Source organism: Salminus brasiliensis, chromosome 6 (genome assembly GCF_030463535.1).
Source record: "Salminus brasiliensis chromosome 6, fSalBra1.hap2, whole genome shotgun sequence".
NCBI classification, from domain to species: Eukaryota; Metazoa; Chordata; class Actinopteri; order Characiformes; family Bryconidae; genus Salminus; species Salminus brasiliensis.
Window position 1 is genome coordinate 43994817 of NC_132883.1, and position 19964 is coordinate 44014780.

The 19964-nt window shown below is 46.4% G+C and overlaps 2 protein-coding genes across 4 annotated transcripts in view; one reads left to right on the forward strand and one right to left on the reverse strand.

Moving 5' to 3' along the window:
* Positions 1–413: 413 nt before the first annotated feature.
* nudt18 (nudix (nucleoside diphosphate linked moiety X)-type motif 18) lies at positions 414–3479 on the reverse strand. Its single transcript, XM_072682517.1, has 4 exons — positions 3453–3479; positions 3094–3320; positions 2371–2584; positions 414–2199 (listed from the first exon to the last, which is right to left on the reverse strand). Exons 2-4 carry the CDS (start codon positions 3247–3249, stop codon positions 1556–1558), a joined length of 1014 nt encoding a protein of 337 aa, XP_072538618.1. The 5' UTR covers positions 3250–3320; positions 3453–3479; the 3' UTR covers positions 414–1555.
* A 1259-nt stretch (positions 3480–4738) lies between these two features.
* Positions 4739–19964, forward strand: part of adam9a (ADAM metallopeptidase domain 9a) — a 36129-nt gene continuing 20903 nt past the window's right edge. For all 3 annotated transcript variants that reach the window (XM_072682522.1, XM_072682523.1, XM_072682524.1), the window contains exons 1-4: positions 4739–5166; positions 11726–11826; positions 14282–14340; positions 16626–16704. In XM_072682522.1, the coding sequence (XP_072538623.1) occupies positions 5085–5166; positions 11726–11826; positions 14282–14340; positions 16626–16704 (321 nt within the window). In that variant the 5' untranslated portion in view covers positions 4739–5084. The remainder of the gene's footprint in view (positions 5167–11725; positions 11827–14281; positions 14341–16625; positions 16705–19964) is intronic.

The window sequence follows — 19964 nt, forward strand, 5'->3', positions numbered from 1 at the left end:
TCTCTTCAAGCTGCCACAGAGGTGGCATCGCCAGGCAGCCGACACGCTCAAAGGAAAGGGCCGGGTCCCCAGCTCCACCGCTACCCACCCAGAGAGTGAGTGGCCAATTGTGCTCTCTCTGACTCCGGCTGCTGATGGCAAAGCGGCATGGTTGGGGATTTAAACTAGTGATCTCTGGGCCATAATGGTTTGTGCAGTCATTAGACTGCTGAGCCACTCGGAGACCAATGACTGGTTTCTGCTGCTGTCAGTAGGTTCAATTTCCAGTGGTGTTGATGAGCATGTTCTCAGGTTCACGTACACTACAGAATACTTTGTGTTCTATGAAAATGCTGAAATAAGATTACTAACAGTGAACTGGTTTATTGACTGGTTAATGAATCTGTGATTGTGCAGGAAATCGATAAATACCATTCATTTAATTTTTATTTAATTTTATACAGACTTTGCCTCTGTCTCTTATTGCACTACAGAATCCAGTCATGTAAAAATGACACCCCAAGAAACCCTTTGTCTTTTTTTTTTCTTTTGTTTTTAGACATTTAAATATCTTGACATTTGATCTACATTTGATACTGAGAGATGAAGATAATCTAGCTAAGCTACTTCTTACAGCTGCAGATGATCAGAACATGGTTGGAGAGGATTATTCTGGAGGAGTCTGTCTTATTTAAACCTCAGACGTTTAGTCTGGTCTGCTCTTGATTAAAGTAGAAGTAAGATGTGAAGATCACCATCATGGGCAGATCCCAGAGGCTCTCTCAGGCCTTCAGAAAGAAGGCTGGATATGCAGAGGAGTCTGCAGATGGAAGAGGGTTAAAATGATCTCAGAACAGTTAGAAATCAGCCACTGTTCCACTGTCCGGTAAATATTTTACAAGTGGAACAGCTGACCAACAAGGCCAAGTCAGGACGTCCCAGCAAGTTTAGCTTAAGTGCAAAGCAGACCACGCTCAAGATGAGTAAAGAGGTCTCCAACAATCCTAGCAATGTAGCTCTTACTACAGTTGATGTCAAAGTGCAGCATCTACCATCAGAAACAAGACCAAACAGATCTGTCTCAGACGTCCTGGTGTTTAGGTGTTGAGTAGGTCCCCCCTGGTACTGCCTGATGATTCGAGGCATGGACTTCCCAAGACCTCTGAAGGTGTGCTGTTGAATCTGGCACCAAGATCCTTGGTAGATCTTTTAGGGCATTATTAAATCTTGGGTCCCTATTACCTTGGAGCACTTTTAGTAAGTACTGACGACTGCATGTTTTGGAGATGTTCTGACCCAGTCGTCTAGCCGTCACAGTTTGATTCCTGTCAAAGTGTCTCCGATTCTTATATCCACCCCTTTGACCCTGGAGGACACTGTAGATGAACATAATCAAGTGTTTTCCATTTCACCTGTCAGTGGTGATGATGTTATGGCTGATCTGTGTATTCTGATATACGGTATAGCAGAGCAAATAGTCTCGCACTTAAAAACATTGGCGGTCATGTCCAGTCGAACCGTAGAGAGCCCAATGGTCATCCCATTATTGTAAGTCAAAAATCCTCAGTCCAGCCAATCAGTAAAGGCTGTACACGGGTAGAAGGGACGCATCTTTTATCCTCTGCAGTATATTTGTCCTCAGGCTGGGATTGGTCACCTCATGCCATCTGTAACTCTCACTCTCCAGTGGTGGCGGACTGCGAAGATCCACCGGACCCTCCTCTAAATATCCCACCGTCACCAGTGTGTTCAGACAGAGCCCATCTGTTTTGCCAGGAACTCTCCCGTTATGCTGCACTCCCAGGATTCCGCGGATGTTAACGTCCAGAGCGTGACAGGATGAGGCCACGCACTTCTCGACCAGTCTGCGGGCTGTCCATGTGACCGCCTGTGCTTTCCCTGCTACCGCGACAGGAAGGTGAGGGTGTGTTTCAGCCTCAGCGTCAACAGACTGATTGCCCAGCAGCAGCCATAGATGCTCCTGGTCGCAGTCGTCAGGGTCAGCCGAGGTGAAGGCCAGGAGCAGCCTCTGACAGACCACTTCGCAGGGCAGATCGGTGGGCAGGCACGCAGGGAACCACGGCTTCTGGCGATACTTGAGGCCGGCATCTATAAGGGTCAAGATGTCCGAGGCACGGAGAGCAAGAGGAGCCTCTCGATCCCACCACTGAGCCTGCAGAGACTCGGCATCTGCCTCCGCTTTTGTCTTCAGACTGCCACCTGATGGAGGTGAGAAGGTAAGACTGGTGAAAAGAAGGATCTGACCGCAGTGGGACAAAATCACAGGGATAACAAGTGGGTGGGGCAAAACATACCAACCGACCAATAATATCATATCATCATCCCCACCCTCCTCCCACCCATCATAGACAGGAGGCACTCCGTCCTGACCTGTGACCTCGGCGAGGAAGGTGAAGCGGATCCACTGCAGACCCTTTTCCTGCACCAGCAGCAGGGTGGCCGGCTCACAGTCCACTCCGGCCTCCTCTCTGACCTCTCTCTGCACAGCCTCCTGAATACTCTCCCCCTGCTCCATGCGGCCTGCGGGGAGGTACCAGCGCCCGTAGCACTCCTTCTTCGCCTCCTGCACCATCAGCACCTCCCCCTACAAAACACACAGGTGCTAAAGATACAGCTGAGTGTCCTAAATGGTTGTGGTTCTCCAACCAGAACAAAAGGGTTCTTCAGCGGTTCTTTAGTAAAGAGAATGATTCTGTAGAGAACCTTACCATGTGACTTCTTGGTGATGGGAACCTTCAAATAGGTTCTGCATAGTACTACAAAAAGTGGTCCTTTAGCTTATAAAAGAAGTGCAAACTCTTGGTGCTATCTAGAACCATTTTGCAGGTTCTAGATGGTGCCAAAAAAAGCTAAAGGATCACTTATCAGTACTGTGCAGAACCTATTTGTTTTGATTGTAGTACAGAGGGGTTGGGAGTCAGACTGAGGTGCAAATGCTGATCACCTGGATGCTCCTGAGGTCTAGTTTGAGAACCACAGTCCCCTCAGAACTGGTGTGGAACCCGAGGTTGAGAACAAGACCTCAGAGAACACTACTGATCTCAATGCTATGCTGCTGAAACACCCCCCACCCCAAAAGAAGCCCCACATCACCTTGTCATTGAAGATGACTGCAGCTACTATATAGCACACAGTCGTCCTAAGGGCTACAGCCTTCAGCTCCCCGGCAGACCAGTCGTAGTCTGTGACCTCCAGCCCTTCTCCTTGCAGGATCCTCTCCACGGTTTCCTCAGGTTGCTCAGAGCCCATGCTGCAGATTAGGACACCACCAACTACAGCACAATCAGTGTCGCGCGCATCGACCCGGGCAGTTCTGTTCGCTGAATAATTATATATAAATATAAATTTTATATAAATAATACCTCCTATCGTGTTTATTAAGATATAAAAGCAATATTAGTTTATTACATATCAAATAAACATCGTCAAAAAATCCAAATACGGGCATTTACCTACTCACCACCACACGAGCCTGTACAGAAACACGGCGAGCTACGCAGCTATTGGCTGAAGCAGTTAGGGGCCGGGGACAAACTACTTACGGCTGGTCAATAACGAATACCATTTTTGATTATTCCTCATTTTCCAGCTAGAAATACGTGGTTGATGTTTCACAATAGTGCTGAAAATTTAATATAGAAATACCCTTTATGGTATTATATATAATGGGAAGCTAGTAACCACGTTTTAAGGTCGATGCGCTAGATGTAAGTTCGAGCACTTTTGACTCTATCCCTACTTTACCAAACAAACTAGGACGAAGTAGTTAGCCTAGTCGTGCTCGTCGCGTTTATCCTCTCATATAGTCACTAAGTTGTTTATAAAACTGCATTAAATTTATGTAAAACTGCACTTCTACTGTATTATAATACATAAGAAGCCCAAAAGTTCTGCAACAAAACTGCGTTAGAGAAGGAAGGGGTTGGGATACGGCGAAGGGCGCATCTCAAATCGATGTAGTTCCCTAGTTAGTGAACTAGTTAGTGTGTGAGGCCTGAACACAAGCCCAGGAGCACATGATGAGTCCAAAACTTTAATCTACACTAATATACCTTAAGAATAAGGCAGGTCATTTCTAGGACAAAAGTATTGGGACACCTGGTCATTCTTTTTTTTCCCCAAAAAAATCAAGAGTCTCTACTAGATTTTGGAGGAGCACTGCTGAGGTCAGAATGTGGAATAATGAGCACCACCCACCTCATCATCCCAAGCTCCCCACCTCAGCATCCCAAAATTAAGTGAAAATAGCTAGCTACATGCATTCATTAGAAGACGTGTCCGCAAATATTTGGACATATAGCCCTAAATCCAAATATTTCCCCTAGCCCAAGATCTAGCCCCCATATATTTATGAACCACATGGACAAAAGTATTGGGACACCTGCTCATTCAATGCTTCTTCTGAAATCAACGGTATTAGGGGAAGGGAAGGAGGCTTTGGAGGAGCATTGCTGTAAGGATTTGATTGCATTCAGCAACATGCACATTGGTGAGGTCAAGATGTTGGATGATGCTCAAGTATTGGATGGAGCACCAACCATCATCATTCCAGAGAACACAGCTCAGTGCTCACGGGTGTATGCATTGATTACTAGGGGTGTCCACAGACATTTGGACATGTATGGTTGGTTTCCTAGATGGCCTGCAACTGGTGGCTGCGTGTTTAGGGATTAGGGAGTAGGGAGTAGGGAGTAGGGACAGTGTGGATTGAGACGTTGCCAGTTTCGACCTCTGTCGTCAGTCAGGGCTTCATTGCAAATTCACGTCCGACCCTCCTGAGTCTACAAGCTCTCTGTAGGATAAGCCAGCCAGCAGAGCCGTTTCTGAGAGGATTACTTTGAAAGCGGACGAGCATGTTTCTCTCGCCGAAGCTCGAAGAGCAAAGCTGAGGCGAAAATGGGCCGGTAGTGAAAGCAGCTCTCCACGGCTGTTTCAGCTGGCTCCCAGGAGCGTTAGTTAGCTATGTGGAGTGAAGTGGGCTCTTTGCCATTGCTGGGAAGGCGACGCCTGGACGGAGAACAAGAGCCCCGAAATTGACTGTTAGTTAGCTTAACTCTTCGGCGAATTACTGTGGAGAAATAATAATGTCTGTTTTAGGATCTTCTCGTCTCTTTCGGACAGCGAGTGTCTTATTTCTGCTCTGCCAGCTGTGGGACTGCAGCGAGGGTGAGTAAACAGTAAACACCGCGAATTGTCCGGTCCACCTTAAATGCCTCAGCAGTTACGCCTTGGCTCGCGGGAAGGCGGCAGGCTCTCAGTATTGCGCTTTTTAAGGTGGAACGGAAAATTCGAAGTCGAGCTTTACCAACACTGTAAAACCAGCAAAAGTCAGAGTTTCGTTGCAATTACGCTCTTTTTATTGTTTTTGTCATTTATCTAAGACCATTTAAAGCTCTTAAAATGTCCAGTAAAAAGGATTTAAGCACGTTTTGTTTCTAGTCCCCTTTTAATTAGGCTAGCCATAATAATAGGCCATAATAACCCATAATAATATTTTTAATATTTAATACTTGCTTTTTGAGTTTGTTTACACTTCTATAACTCTATAAAGTCTCTATTGAGTGAATCTGACCTATTTGACCTCTTGTTTTACACTGTAAGCAAGATCACATCTATTCTGCATACAGACCTGAGCTAACTACTGTAGGACTGGTGCACGTTTAAGAAGCTTACAGGTGCTCCATTAAAGCTTATTCGGGCTAATGCCCGATGTCTGCACAGGGAGACGACGCTCTACGCTTTATGAAACCTGTCTCCAATATCTCCTCTGCATCTGAGAGATGTTCAGGTCAGTATTTTCATTCCTAGCAGCCGTGGACCATGCAAGCAGAGGAGCCCAGCACCAAGCACCAGTCCGTTACACCGTGTGTCTAAAAGTTAGCTCTGCCAGTAGGACGGGACGCTCTGGAGCTAAGCCACATCTGCAAGCCCTTTTCAGTGGAACTACATTCTGGGGCATGATGGAGCTCCCTCCTGTACCCCTGGGATGTGAACGAGACCTCGCTGATGCTCTCATGTGGCTGCAAAACTACTAAGGTCCTTAATTTCAGAAGAAGCGCTAGATGAACAGGTCTGCTGAGAGCTTTGGTGTTGTAGTGCATCTCTGAAAAGCAGCCTCAATGGGGAAGTGGAACTTCTCAGTCCGTCCAGCATCCGTCAGCACTTTTACTAGACGCAGGTCTTCCCTTTTTTGGATCGTTTTGGTGTTAACGGTAAGGCCTGAAGCTCTGAATTGAGGTGTGAGGGACAGTAAAGCTGTCCAGGAGCTGAACCAGCGCAACAGGATGCCGTTAAATCTGTTGAACCGAGAACTAGATCAGTGTGAACCTTTGTTTTTGAGTAGACATGAAAGTAGAGATGTCCCGATCCGATCCAGGCTTATTTTAATGGATCAGGTATTGGCTAGTTGAATCTCAATCCAGTTCTGAGTCTTCTTTTTTACCACGGTGTTCAGAGCGCCATCTGTTGTCCTCAAGGCGTCATTAGTGGGCGTTATTCCCAGCCGGCTGGAGCAGCAGCAGTGAGGACGCTCTCAGAAGGTAAATAAAGGAGTTGAGGTTCTGCAGGGTGGAGCTATTTTACAGTGGAACCTGAAAACAGACCATAATATCTGACCCTTTAAAAAAAAAAAAGCATCACTGAAACGCTCTGTTTTACCAGCCGGAGAACCGGAGAACCGCTCACTCGCCTTTCTCTGTTTATAAACCAGCACTGAAGAACCCATTCAGAAACAAGTGGAGGCTAAAGCTAATGCTCACACACACACACACACACACACACACACACACACACACACACACCACACCACTATAAACCAGTTATTACACACCAGTAGACCAACAACAACCACAGATACCAGTCCAGAGTGTGTACCACTACACACACACACAGGAAGTGATCAGACTGCAGTGTTGTAAAGGAGCTGGGAGCTGATTGGTCAGGAGGGAGGAGAGTCAGACTGGATTATCAGATATTAAACTCTATAAAACAGTGATTTTAAGATTTTAGTCTCGACTAAACTAAATCAGACAGTCCAGAAAGTCTGATTATAGAAACTGAGACTGAAAATAAAGAGATTTTACTGAACCGTTAATCAGCAGCTCGTCTGATCTAAACTGTGGAGCTGGATTATTATTTATACACACACAGAGATCAGATCCGATCGGTATCGGCTGATACTCAGCATTAAGAGACTCTGGTCAGATCAAATGACCTGATTGGGTTATCCCTAAGTGACTGTATCATTAAAAACAAAAAATAAATGTCTGAGTATATGGAATTATCCACCTCTACACACCGAAAGAAAAGTGGCAGCCCACGTTACACTGGTGTGAGTGTGAAAATGAAAAGCGAGACCGTGGAGCGCGTGGGTGCAGAACACACACACCGAGTTCAGTGTTACGGAAAGCGTGACGCGCTAATTCCAGCCTTACTGTGCAAAAGTCTTGGGCCGCTGAGAAAAGGGCTGTAGGTAATGGTGTTTCTCAGGGCCTGCTGTTAAGCTCATGGTAACTGGGCGAGAGAGTGTTTGGTGTGATGCTCGCTCGACCATCCAAGAGTCATCTTTGTCTGCTCTCAGGCTGAACATGCTAGGACGGCCTGACCTGGCCATGTCGGTCAGTTGTTCCACTAAACGATTCAGTGGACGGCGGCACAGTGGCTGATTTTCTGAAGTTCAGAGATCTTTTTAAACCCCTTTCCAGACTCCTCTGCATCTGGAAACTTCTTCCTGAAGGCCGCAGAGAGCTCTGTGGATCTGGCCATGATGGTGATCTTCTTCACCACTCACTTCTACTTCAATCAAGATCAGACCAGACTAAACGTCTGAGGTTTAAATAAGACAGACTCCTCCAGAATAATCCTCTCCAACCATGTTCTGAACATCAAATTAAATTTTTTATACACTACGCTTAATGGCATGTCCTTCAAGAAAAAGGCGTGGCCACTGTGCTCCGGGTTCAAGTTACTCAAAATGGTCTTTACTTACACCTGACCCTCCACCAACACCCAACGATGCTGAGAGAATCATAATAAGGGCCTAGGTGGGGCTCTCTGTCTCTACAGACTCGTACCCGTCCCATTTAAGCTCTTAGCCCTTGTCCTTACCGATGTTCTTGCCCTCCTTTTTTTTTTGTGAGGGTCAAACTGGTCCTTTTGTGCACCATCTGAGACTCGTTGCCCTGATCGGCCCCAGGTGAGCCATATCAGAGCGGTGTGCATCTCTCCGGCCTCCAAAAGTATCTAACGAGCGAGTTCAGCTGCTTTACGGTGCAGCCCTTACTGACCCAGGCCTTTAGTCGCTCATACCCAACACAGCTTGTTTACTTGTTCAAGCGCCGTAGAAAAGGCGCCGCCAATATAACAGGATGCTCTGGAGCTGCCACGCCCGAGCTATAACGCCCTGCTGCGGCACTGAGGTGTGGAGCCGTGGACCCATCTTCTATAGAGTGCTGGAGCTCCAGCCAGCACCTCCAGGATGAGTCTGAGTAGCATATCTGATCTATAACTAATCATCCATCAAATTCTTCTCACAGTAATGTTGCAAAATGCGGAAGATTAGAGGATGTTACTGCAGCAAAGGGAACACAAACTTGCCTCTGATTTTAAAAGCAGCTCTGGAGGAGCAGGGTGTCCACAAACTTTTTTTTTTTTAATGGGGTGTCCAGTTGCGTTTTACGCGTGTGTGTGTGTGTGTGTGTCTATATAGCTGAGACAGTAGCATCCTCACGCCTGTGGCTAACCCTCTGCACATCCCGATTCATTGTAATTGCTGGATTGGTTCATGGAAATTAGCATCGGGTATCACTGGCCGCAGCCACTTCTCTGAGGGAAACCGCGTGTGTCCCGACAGAAATTGAGCGTTCCCATTACACCGCGTTACACCGCGAGGCAGCTATTGTTTCCCCGCGCTAATGCCAGCACATAGGCAGGGAGGGATTAGAGTGAGAAAGAGGCCGATATCTGACCACTGGTGCGTTTCTGTAGCCAGTAAATCACACGCCGTGGTGATGAAAGCAAGGGACTTTGGCCGTCTTTACTGCTTACTTTATCCTCGTTCCCCTGGTGTGACGGGACAGGGCTGCTGAGTCACTCACATTTAGCCTTAAAGCTGTCCTGCGCCGTGATCCGTTACACAAACTGGGCACGCGGCACTCTTGACTAGCGCTCTCGGTGCTCTGTGGGGAAGCATGGAGATACTGAGCCACTTGGACGAAGATCAGTAGAGCAGTAGAGTCTCCTCCTGGTCAGTGGTTGTAGCTTCTGCTGTCCAAGACCTGTAGGAACACATCCATGGTATTAGCCAGGACGGCCTTTACTGCAGTAATAACCTCTACTCTGCTGGGAGGGCGTTGGAACATTGCTGTGAGGAGGATTTGATTGCATTCAGCACCCTGAGAGCATCAAAGGGAGGGATGGTCCAGCCAGTACACTACTGCTCTTCAGCGCTCCATGCTTCATAAGCCTCCAGGCCATGCTTAGCATTGGGCATATGGTGTCCTTGGGCATGGTGTCCTTGGGCTTGTGTCTGGCCCCTCCAGAGCATCCCACTTTACATAGGCTAATAGAGCGGCATGCTCCGGAACAGCTAGGCACAAGCCTAAAGTCACCGCGCCCAATGTTTGAAAAGGCCTCCAGCTATAGGCTGTGGAGCACTGGGCTGCAGAGTGGGTGGAATTGGAGTAGAATTTAAACTGGACAAAAGTATTGGGACACCTGCTCTTTCATCCTTTCTTCTGAAATCAAGGGTTTTAAAAAAAGGGTTCTCCTGCTTTTGTCGGTGTAACTGTCTCTAGAAGAAGGCTTTCTACTAGGAGCATTTTGGAGAAGCATTGCTGTGAGGATTTGATTGCATTCAGCAACAAAAGGGTTAGTAAGGTCAGGTTAAAAAATCAAATTCCTAGAAGAGGCAGGGGCACATAAAAGTCTACAGGAAACAAAATAAAGGTCATTTTATGTCACAGAACATCCCCCCCAAATAACAGCTAATGGCGGTCCGGCAAGACAAGGCTTGCCTTTGTCTCATTACTAGTGTAATAACAAGTACTGGGTGAGCGTAATTGAGGACATTAGCCTTGTAGGTGAATTTGATTTTTGGCCACATATGTTGGTTAAATGCCAGCACGGTTTTTGGAACATAGAAGGGAATACAGAGAGACTGGGTATTTCATTTTGTGTGTGTGTGTGTGTGTGTGTGTGTGTGTGTGTCTGTGTGCAATGCATTGTGCTGCCTTATCTAGCCTTTGCCCTGTCCAGGAAAGCAGCCGGGCCACGCTCTTCCGACTGCTGACTAATGCGGGAGAGGGATAAATAGTGGACGAACAGCGGGAGAGTTTCATTTGAAGCTTTACTGGACAGTCCTACTGAGACAGCATTTGTTCCAGTCACTTTGCTGCAAACTCCTAAAAAATCAAGGTGCTTCCAGTAGTTCTTTAAGCAGCGCCATAGAAAACCCACTTAAAAACCATAAACTATGTGGACAAAAGTATTGGGACACCTGCTCGTTGTTCAGTGTTTCTTCTGAAATCGAGGATATTAAAAAGAGTGTATCCTGCTTTTGTTGGAGTAACTGTCTCTCCCGTCAAAACTTTCTACTAGATTTTAGAGGAGCTTTGCTGTGAGAATTTGATTGATTGCATTTGACAAACGACAAGAGTGTCAGTAAGGTCAGGATGTCCGATGAGCACCACCCCAACTCATCTCATCCAACAGTGTTGGATGGAGCACCTTCCAGAGAACACAGTTCATCCCCTGCTCCACAGCTCCTTAATGCTGGGGGGCTTTATACCCCCTCTAGCCCACGCCTGGCATTAGGCAGCATGGTGCCCATAGGTTCCTTTTCTATTGGCAGTACTTCTCTGCCAGGACTAGACAGGCTCTGTGTGTTTGTGTGCACTTGCATATATGTGTCAGCAATGGGTGCAGCTTAAAGTAGCTAAACGTATTGATTAGAAGCAGTGTCCACAAACATTTGGACATGTTGTGTATTTATGATAGAGGTGTGAGTGTGAACTCTCGCAGCTGTATTACAAATATGGTTCAAATGTGGAATTAAAGTGGTTCTTTCTGCATGTCCTATAAACGGACAATTTGTCTCACAAATGAGAATTTGATTGAACACGCACTCCAAACCTTCACTTGAAGGCCCGGCATCCGTCATGTACTACAGGCTTTCAGTTCATGAAGGAGAGAAAAAATGGGCAAGCGTAAGAATCTGAGACACTTTGACAAGAACCAAACTGTGATGTTCTCGATGAGTCAGACCGGGTCAGAACATCTCCAGAACATCAGGCAGGTCTCATGAAGTGTTCCTGATATGCAGTGGTCAGTACCTACCAAAAGATTGTGCTCCAAGGAAGGACAGCTGGTGAATCGGTGACGTGGTCATGGGCACCCAAGGCTCATTTACGCTCATGGAGATCCCACCTCACAACCTACAGGACTACAGAGACTACAGGACTACCTTCAGAGGTCTTGTGGAGTCCATGCCTTGACGGGTCAGCACATAAGCAGGGTTTTAATGTTCTGGCTGGTCAGAGAACATTAGGTTAGAAAAGGCTGAGAAACTTCCAGGAATAACGATGTCATGTGCGTTCGGCTGCGTCTCAAACGGCACGCTGCCTGACTAAATAGTGCTCCGCCGTAAGCTCTGCAGCCGTTAGTGTAGTAGTACTGCAGGGAAGGGCAGCTCTGTTGACCGTGACGTTTGTGTGCTTGTGTTTTTTAGGCTCGGCCTCTCAGACGTCTCAGTTCTCCTCGTATGAAGTGAGCATACCGAAGCGCATCAGCCGGCAGAGGAGGGAGCAGGACGCTGCAGCAGGCGGCAAGGTGAGGCATCACAGCACACACACTCACGTTTATTTGGTTTCTCAATGATGGCGACCCAAAAGTAACCTAAAAAAACATGTAACTGTCAATGGAAATAAATTTAGTTCAAGTCATTGCTTGTGTTGGCAACGCACCTGTTACTAGCTAGCATAAGTAGCGCCTATGCTAACGGAACTGATGACTCTGTTAGTTAGACGCCCACACTGGCTAGCAGTGCACAGAGGGATGGTGGAGTGACATGGCCTTCCTATCCACCCAGTAAGACTAGTGGCCACGGATGGCAGGTGCACTCATAGGCTCCTGTTTATGGAGCCAGCACTTAGACAGTTGTGCCACGTTATTGCTATTCCCTGATATGTGGATTCTGGGCCAATGCAGTCATTTAAAATTATTCAAATATTTCACCTGATACATGTTAGCCTTATGCAAAGGTTTGGACACCCCTGGTGAATCCTGGTGGTCAATCTTGTGAGCACATGTGCACTCACACTGACCCCATCATTCTCCACACTTTATAAAAGTCATAATGGAGTTGGTCCTCCTTGCCCACGCTCAGTCCTCCGAGCTCCGAGCTCAGTCTCTCCACTCTCTCTTTACTTTCCACTTCCTGTCACTCGTGAGCCGTCCCTCAGTCTCTCACATCCGTCTTTCCTCCCTCGTTCCCTCACTCTCCAGTGGTGTGTGGACGATAATGCTACAGGAACCATCTGCCTCGCCCAGATGCCTAGCCAGCAGGAGCGTTCCTAATAAAAGTGCGTTTGTGCCAGAGCCGTGCTGGGCATGGGCACCCCTGCGCGGCGTAGAGATGCATATCATCGCCCCAGTCCAAACACACTCTCACACACACACACACACACACACACACACACACACACACAGCAGCTCTCACCTCTGTGTCATTGAAAGTTCTTCCACATTTCAGGATTTTACAAAACTCAGAACCACATTGAAAGAGAACCAAGCCAGTGGATGAGCCAGGGACAAAAGTATTGGGACACCTGCTTGTTCATTGTTTTTTCAGAAATTAGGAGTGTTAAAAAGAGTTTATCCTGCTTTTGTTATAGTAACTGTCTGCACTGTCCAGGTAAGAAGGCTTTCTAATAGATTTTGGAGGAGCATTGCTGTGAGGATTTGGTTGCAATCAGCAACAAAAGTGTTAGAGAGGTCAGAATGTTGGACGACGATTACCACCTCACCTTATCATCCCCAACTTGTTCCAAAAGTACTCATTCCAGAGAACACAGTCAGTTCCACTGCTCCACAGCTCAATGCTGGGGGGCTTTATGCCCCTCTAGCCCACGCTTGGCATTAGGCAGCATGGGGCCAATGATGCTTGCCCTGTGATGCTTTTAGTGAGCTGGCCTTAACTAACCCTCTCACTAATGCAGTAAGTGGACAAAAGAGCAACCTGTTCCAGCAAAGAAGAACACAGAGGACGGGAATGGAAAAGTCTGTGCTCTCCTGAACTGATCTTTAATTAATGATCGTTTGACTCCATTATCTGCTTATCTGGATAGTAAGAGGTTATCTGCTCAGTAAATCACTGATATTAGAATAAACACTAATAATAACACATAGGTTTTGGAGCATTGCTATGAGGATTTGATTGCATTCAGGGGCATGTTTTATTTTATATATATATATATATATATATGTGTGTGTGTGTGTGTGTGTGTGTAGGTATGTATGTATGTATGCATGCATGTGTGTTTACACCTCAGCCTGTGGGACCTCAGGATCCTCTTGTTTTTGGTATGTACATAATGGGAGCACCACCAGTTGAAGCAAATCCCCATCCAGCTAATAGTCTCTCTGAACCCCAGTCCTAGGAATTGATTTTGTCACCATAGCAACCCGGGTTTTCGAGCGGTCACAGTCACAGAGCCGCTGTGTAGGGGCCAAGGCCAGCAGGGGTGGAGCTGCGGAGATAACAGCAGAAGCTTCCGCTTCTACATCTGTATCTCTGTTTGTATCTAGAGGTTTCTAAAGGGCTGTAGAGTTGACAGAAGTAGCGACATGCAGGAGGAGGTGTCGTACGCCGTGTTTTGCTTTACCTCCTGCCCAGAACATGGATTCAAGGTTAAGGCTTGAGGAGAATAGAAAATGCAGAAACATGCTGCTGTAGGTTAAAGACGGAGAGGTCTCGGGGTTGTGGAGAATGAAGTATTGTCTCTGAATAAGACTGTTGTTGAGGAACTGCATGAATTGATTATTGTATATGACCCGATAAATGTGTTCAGTGTAGTTGAGACAAAATACACCAGGTTATATAACAGGTGCTCTCAGTCTGGTACACCCGTTCATAGCACTTAACACCCATCTCCTCCTCCGATACGATTTTTCCAAATTGCCAGGCAGCAGACTCTCTCTCTCTCTCTCTCTCTCTCTCTCTCTCTCTCTCTCTCTCTCTCTCTCTCTCTCGCTCTCACCAGTTCTTTTTCTTTGTGTGTTTAAGGTGTCTTATATTATCCCAGCTCAGGGGAAAGAGCATGTCGTCGTCCTGGAGAAGAATGAGTGAGTACTATTTATCTCTCTCTCTCTCTTTGTGCCTCTTTCTCTCTCTGCTTCTCACTCGTACGCTCGCTCTGTGACTTCCCTCTAAGAGTGAAGACTGACTAATGGTTGTCGGTCATTTCAGAGACAAAATCTTAATCATTAAATCCACCACAGAGACGTGTTTACCTGACTCTGCACTATCACCTACCGAACACTAACTCCACACACACCATGTACGCTGAATACACACCAGTTTTATTAGAATGGTGGACCGTTCTCAGCACTGTGATACTTGCATAGCACCAGTTCACCAGGCACTGCAGTGTTGTAGTATTGCTGGTGTTTGTACACACCATGAACAGCAGAGCAGAGTCTCAGACAGATCCTTCAGTTCAGCTCTTTAGTGGTTAAACCTGATCTCCTACCCCACGCACTACCGTGTTCGTGTCACTACTGTGCGGAGAACGGTCCACAATCCTGATCAGCTGTGGTCCTGTGCTCATTTTCTGACCATTTAACATCCGATTTTGGTTCTCTGTTAAAATAAACCCCAAAACAACAACACTGCTACTGAAACAGTGGAGGAGGCCTGCCTCCCTTAGGACTCCATTAGCCTTGTCTGAGGCAGCTTTACAACCGATTGGCTTGTGTACAAATTAGCATTTGGATTTCATCTCCCTAAGTTGAGACTTGGCAGAGTCTGCCCTGCGGGAAAAAGTGCCTTCGCCTCGCTTTTGCATGTAAAGTCCTCCCACTACACTTCCCTGAAAGAGCTGAACTCAAGGATCTGTCTGAGCCTCTACTCCTCTTTACTGAAGCTTCGTCCAGTTCGTCCAGTCGTCCAGTCGTCCAGTGATGCAGATAGTTATTGTTGTAAGATAAGAGCATTTGAGCTATCCAGATACGCTCCTGTCACATCTAACATAGATCTGACATTTCAGTAGTTTAACCCCTATGTCCCCTAGAGTCTAAGGGACCTACCTCTATTAGGTATATATATAATATATATATTTTCAACTAAATAAACCCAATTCCCCACCAAATTTAGCTGAGCCAATTAACCTACCCGCTTACCAGGATTCCCCCCACTCATGTGTAATGCTCCAAACATTAGGAGGGTGAGGACAAGTTCATTCCTCCACCCAAATACATGTAAAGTCAGCCACTGCCTTTTTTTTCGAACTGCTGTCAGCGCAGCATCACTAAGCACTCAAAGAAAGTTCGGAAGAAAGCGGCATATCCCCAGCCCTGATGAATCAGCCAGCAGACGCCTGTGCCACCCAGCATCACAATGGGACTCACCCAGAGGGAACATGGGAGGGAACGAAGAGATTTTAAACCCTGGTTTAATCCCAGGGTTTAATGGCCAGTTGTGCTCCCTCAGGCTCCGGCTGCTGATGACAAAGCACGACCCGGGATTAGACCAGTCAGGGTCTGCTTTGTTGACGTTTTTGTCTTTCCAAATTAATAAACTTTTTAAAGAATTGCTACGGCAACGTTTCACAGTAGTGTACTTTTCTGAGTGTGATGATGATCGTCAATCAGTCTTGGTTAGTCCTAGCCCTTAAACCGACAACAGTAGCTGATTAGTGAACCTAGCCGGCCTATAGGTGGAACGAGAAGAGCACTGTTGAATGTAAGAGTTGTTCTTCACCAGCTGAACAACTGACCTCACTCTCATATGAGGAACGGTCACAGTTCAGGTTCTGGTGAGAAAAATAGTGCTGATTGTCCTGAAGATACAGCTGCTGAAACGATAAGCTGACACCCACAGGTCAGAAACAGGAACTTGGGGTTGTGTAACGGTTTTCTGTGGAAGGCTTTAAGGTTGGCTTAGTGTCCGGTCAGATCTCCTAGATAATTGTTGAATTATTCAAAGAATTAGCTTTAGATGTTTCTTCTGCTTTCTGTTGAAACCTCGGTCTCAGTAGTGGAGCCCAAGTGACCCCCAGTGAGCCCTTTAGGCTTTGATGAGAATATCGTGGATATCGGCAGTGCTTAAAGAAGGCTGCACATCTCATGTTTCTAATCTAGAGTAAAATTACAGTGCTAAGTATTTGGATAGCAGTGTTAAATCTCAAATCGATAAATATTGGTAAAATATTATATTTTTAAGACATTAAAAGACATTTTCACGTCTCGCCCAGCGCTTCTATAGCATGGCCTTTTGCTAACTTACTACATCGTAACTCGTCTTGTCTTTCAAATTTGCTTCTGCGTTTACCAATGTTCACATATTGACTACAGTTGCTGTAAATGCTTTACACTCACATTTATGCATGCTTTGTTTTTTTCTTTTCCAGTTTGCTCCTGCCGGCTGATTTCACCGTGTATTCCTACGCCAAGGACGGGTCGCTGGTCACAGAAAGGCCCAACATGAAGGTAAGTACTCTTCTCCGCCTCCTCCCAGCTGCCGGCCAGCCTGCAGCACATGAAATCATCCTATAAACCACCTGCTTTCTATAAAACATGAAAGCACGCTTCATCCAGTGTAAAACCAGTCACTCTAGCTTGTCTCCATCACTGTGGAGAAGTCCTGTTTGACTCAGACGTCCAGTCGGTCCGTCTGGGATGACTTTTTAACAAGGTCTAGGAGTGACCAGCCTTCATTACTGGCAACCTGTGTGAGGTTTGAAGGCACTTGCTTTTCAGTTTTAACGCCTTATGCAAAATTTGGACACCCTGGTTAAATTAAATGACACACGTTATGACTTTCTGTAGGGGTAAACAAGCGAATGTCTCAATTTGGTGCTGCCAATTAACCCACCTGTCCGTAGCTCCCCCTACTTCTCCCGACACCTTAGAGGAAAAGTCTTAGAGGAAAGCGCCGGGTCCCGAACTCCACTGCGCCAGCCGCTTTAAGAGTGATGGCCAATTGTGCTCTATCAGACTCCAGCTGCTGATGGCTAAGCGGCATGGCTCGGGATTAGAACCGCTGAGTCACCTGGGGCTGAATTCTGCAAATTTTAGGCACAATTTCTAATTATTTTCTGAATAAAACTTTACTAAAAATCTTATTAAAAAATAACAAAACATGACTTACTTGATTAATGTGCTTAATTTTGCATGCGCCACATTTAATTTGTTATTATGTTATTAATTAAGCGATTAAACAGTAACATTATGCTTGAGGATGTGCGGCCGTGTGTCTGTAGAAGATTAACTCCTTGTCATCCCTGTATATTGTACTTTTTTAGAGCTGTCCTTGTAGCGTCTCCACATGGGGGGCAAGCACTTTTTTTTTTTGCTTCCAGCAAAGCTGCTGTTTGCATAAGATCTGAATGAGTCATTCTTACAGGAATTCATCTGCACATTTTTGATGCAGGAGAGAAAGAGGATGCAGCATTTCCATATCATTTTGTGAAAGTGTGTGACCTTAGATATGAGGTGGTGGTTTATGTCCCAGTGGTTGTCTACATGTAGTCCAGATTTCCCGCGACAGGAAAGTGAAACTGCATCTTTTACACAGAAGTTGAGTCAACAGTGTGACGGGTGCCAAGCCCATCCTGCTGACCTTCTCTTTTTCCTTCTCGCGCAAAAAAAAACTAAACCTCCTGACTGCCCTGGCCTCACAGCGCAGCTGACTCTGCAGTGCCTCATCGGGGTTGCAGTGTAATGATTCATTTCATATGTGTCTGGATTAGAGCGTGCATATCTGGATGACCCTGGCTGTGAGCATATAAGCACAAAAGTGTGTTGACAAAAGTATTTGGACACCTGCTGGTTCAATGTTTCTTCGGAAATCAAGGGTATTAAACAGAGTTTGTCCTGCTTTTGTTGGAGTAACTGCCTCTACTGTCCAGAGAAGAAGGCTTTCTACTAGATTTTTGGTGGAGCATTGCTGTGAGGATTTGATTGCATTCAGTGATGCGAGCTTTAGTGAGATCAAGATGTTGGATGATGATCAGCACCACCCCACCTCATCATCCCCAGCTCCTCATCATCCCCATCAAGCATCATTCCAGGGAACGCAGGAGTTCCACTGCTCCACAGCTCAATGCTGCGGGGGGCTTTATATACCCCTCTAGCCCACACCTGGTTATTTATCTGCTCCAGAGAGTCCTATTCTATTGTCAGTACTTCTCTACAGGGACTAGACAAGTGTGTAAGTGTGCATTTGCACATCTGTGTCAGCTGAATGCGTTCATGACAAAGGGTGTCCACAAACATTTGGACATGCAGTGTATATGAAACAAGTAGTGCTCGAGGACCAGGACACACCCTGTGTGTGTGTGTGTGTGTGTGTGTGTGTGTGTGTGTGTGTGTGTGTGTGTGTGTGTGTGTGTGTGTGTGTCTTTAGGCTATGGCGTAACTACAGTGACTTTTTCCTGTGTGAGATGACCAGAGTGTGATTCAGCTTTTCTGGCTGTGTTCACGCACTCAGTCCCGTACTCACATGCTTGCATACACACACCCACACACTCCCACACGGAGCCAGTGAGGATTAGGCAATGGAAGCAGTACAGTGTGTTGCAGTTTGAGCTGTTCCTTTTTCCACATTAAATGTGTTGGAGTCTCGCCGTGTACAGCTGCAGTCCTGCAGTGGACGACATGATCAAGCCCCAGAAGTCCTAGATGTCCTAAACCGAGAGCACTTTCTAAACTTCCTCCTGTGGTAACGTGTAGAATTTGATGTGCATCAAGATTTACTGTCAAATATTAGTTTCTTATGATTTTAGTCCCTGATAAGTGACTTTTCACAGCATTTTCTGGGTCAGTCTGGGTCAGTTATGTAATGTCTGTGGGAAATCATGTGGGCAGCCATCTCCGCGCCCTGGGTGCAAAAGGGAGTTCGGTGCTTGCTCAAGGTCCATGTAGTCACCACAGCTGTGAATGTTCAGCAGTGTTCCTTCAGTCCCCCTTTTCCTGCTGATCCAGGGGACTAAACCAACAACCTTCAAGGTTCTAGTCCCACTTCTCTAATCCTTAAACCATGGCTGCCCCCAAGCAGCGTCATGCCATGGTCTTTGCAACAGTAGCCCCTGAGCAATGCATTTAGGGTATGAGCCAACACTGATCCTTTAGCCCAAAGAAAATGCATCTTTGGAAACAGCCTTAAGTAGCATCCTGGAGATTGAACCAACAACCTTCTGGTCCCAAGCTCACTTCTTTGTCCTTTAGATCAGGACTGTTCCTATACAACAGAACTGAGTGCCTTACCCAAGAGCCCAGACAGTAGCAGACCTGGGTATTGATCCCATAACCCTGTGTACAATAGCCCTGCGTTTGAACCACTGAGCCACCACTGCTTCTCCAGCCTTAAGAAGAGGCTGCTAATGGATATAGCTCTTCTCAAGCATTGTATATTCACTTCATCAGCACCGCCACTTCCTGACAACCTAGAGGCTTGAACCAGCCACCTCCTGGTCCCAGGCTGCTTATTTAATGTGAACAGTAACCCAGCACACTAACCACTGCCTCCTCGTTTTGGGAATAACCTTGTTTAAGAGCACCTTAGCTGTGAATGTTGAGTGGTGTCCAGGGGATTGAGCGACAAGCCAGCTTCTTCAACCCTTCAGGCTGTGGCTGCCCATATACATTGACGCTCCTGATGGGGTGATGGTTAAAGGCCTTGCTCAAAAAACAGTAGCACAGTAGCACCTTAGTAGACCAAGGTTTGGAACCCACAACACTGTGAACAA

Excerpts from the sequence above, each read along its gene's own strand:
- nudt18 (XM_072682517.1), bottom strand. The coding sequence starts at position 3,249 with ATGGGCTCTGAGCAACCTGAGGAAACCGTGGAGAGGATCCTGCAAGGA. Across the intron at positions 2,585-3,093 it reads CAGTCATCTTCAATGACAAG|GGGGAGGTGCTGATGGTGCA; the intron begins GTGATGTGGGGC and ends TGTGTTTTGTAG. Across the intron at positions 2,200-2,370 it reads CTTCCTCGCCGAGGTCACAG|GTGGCAGTCTGAAGACAAAA; the intron begins GTCAGGACGGAG and ends CACCTCCATCAG.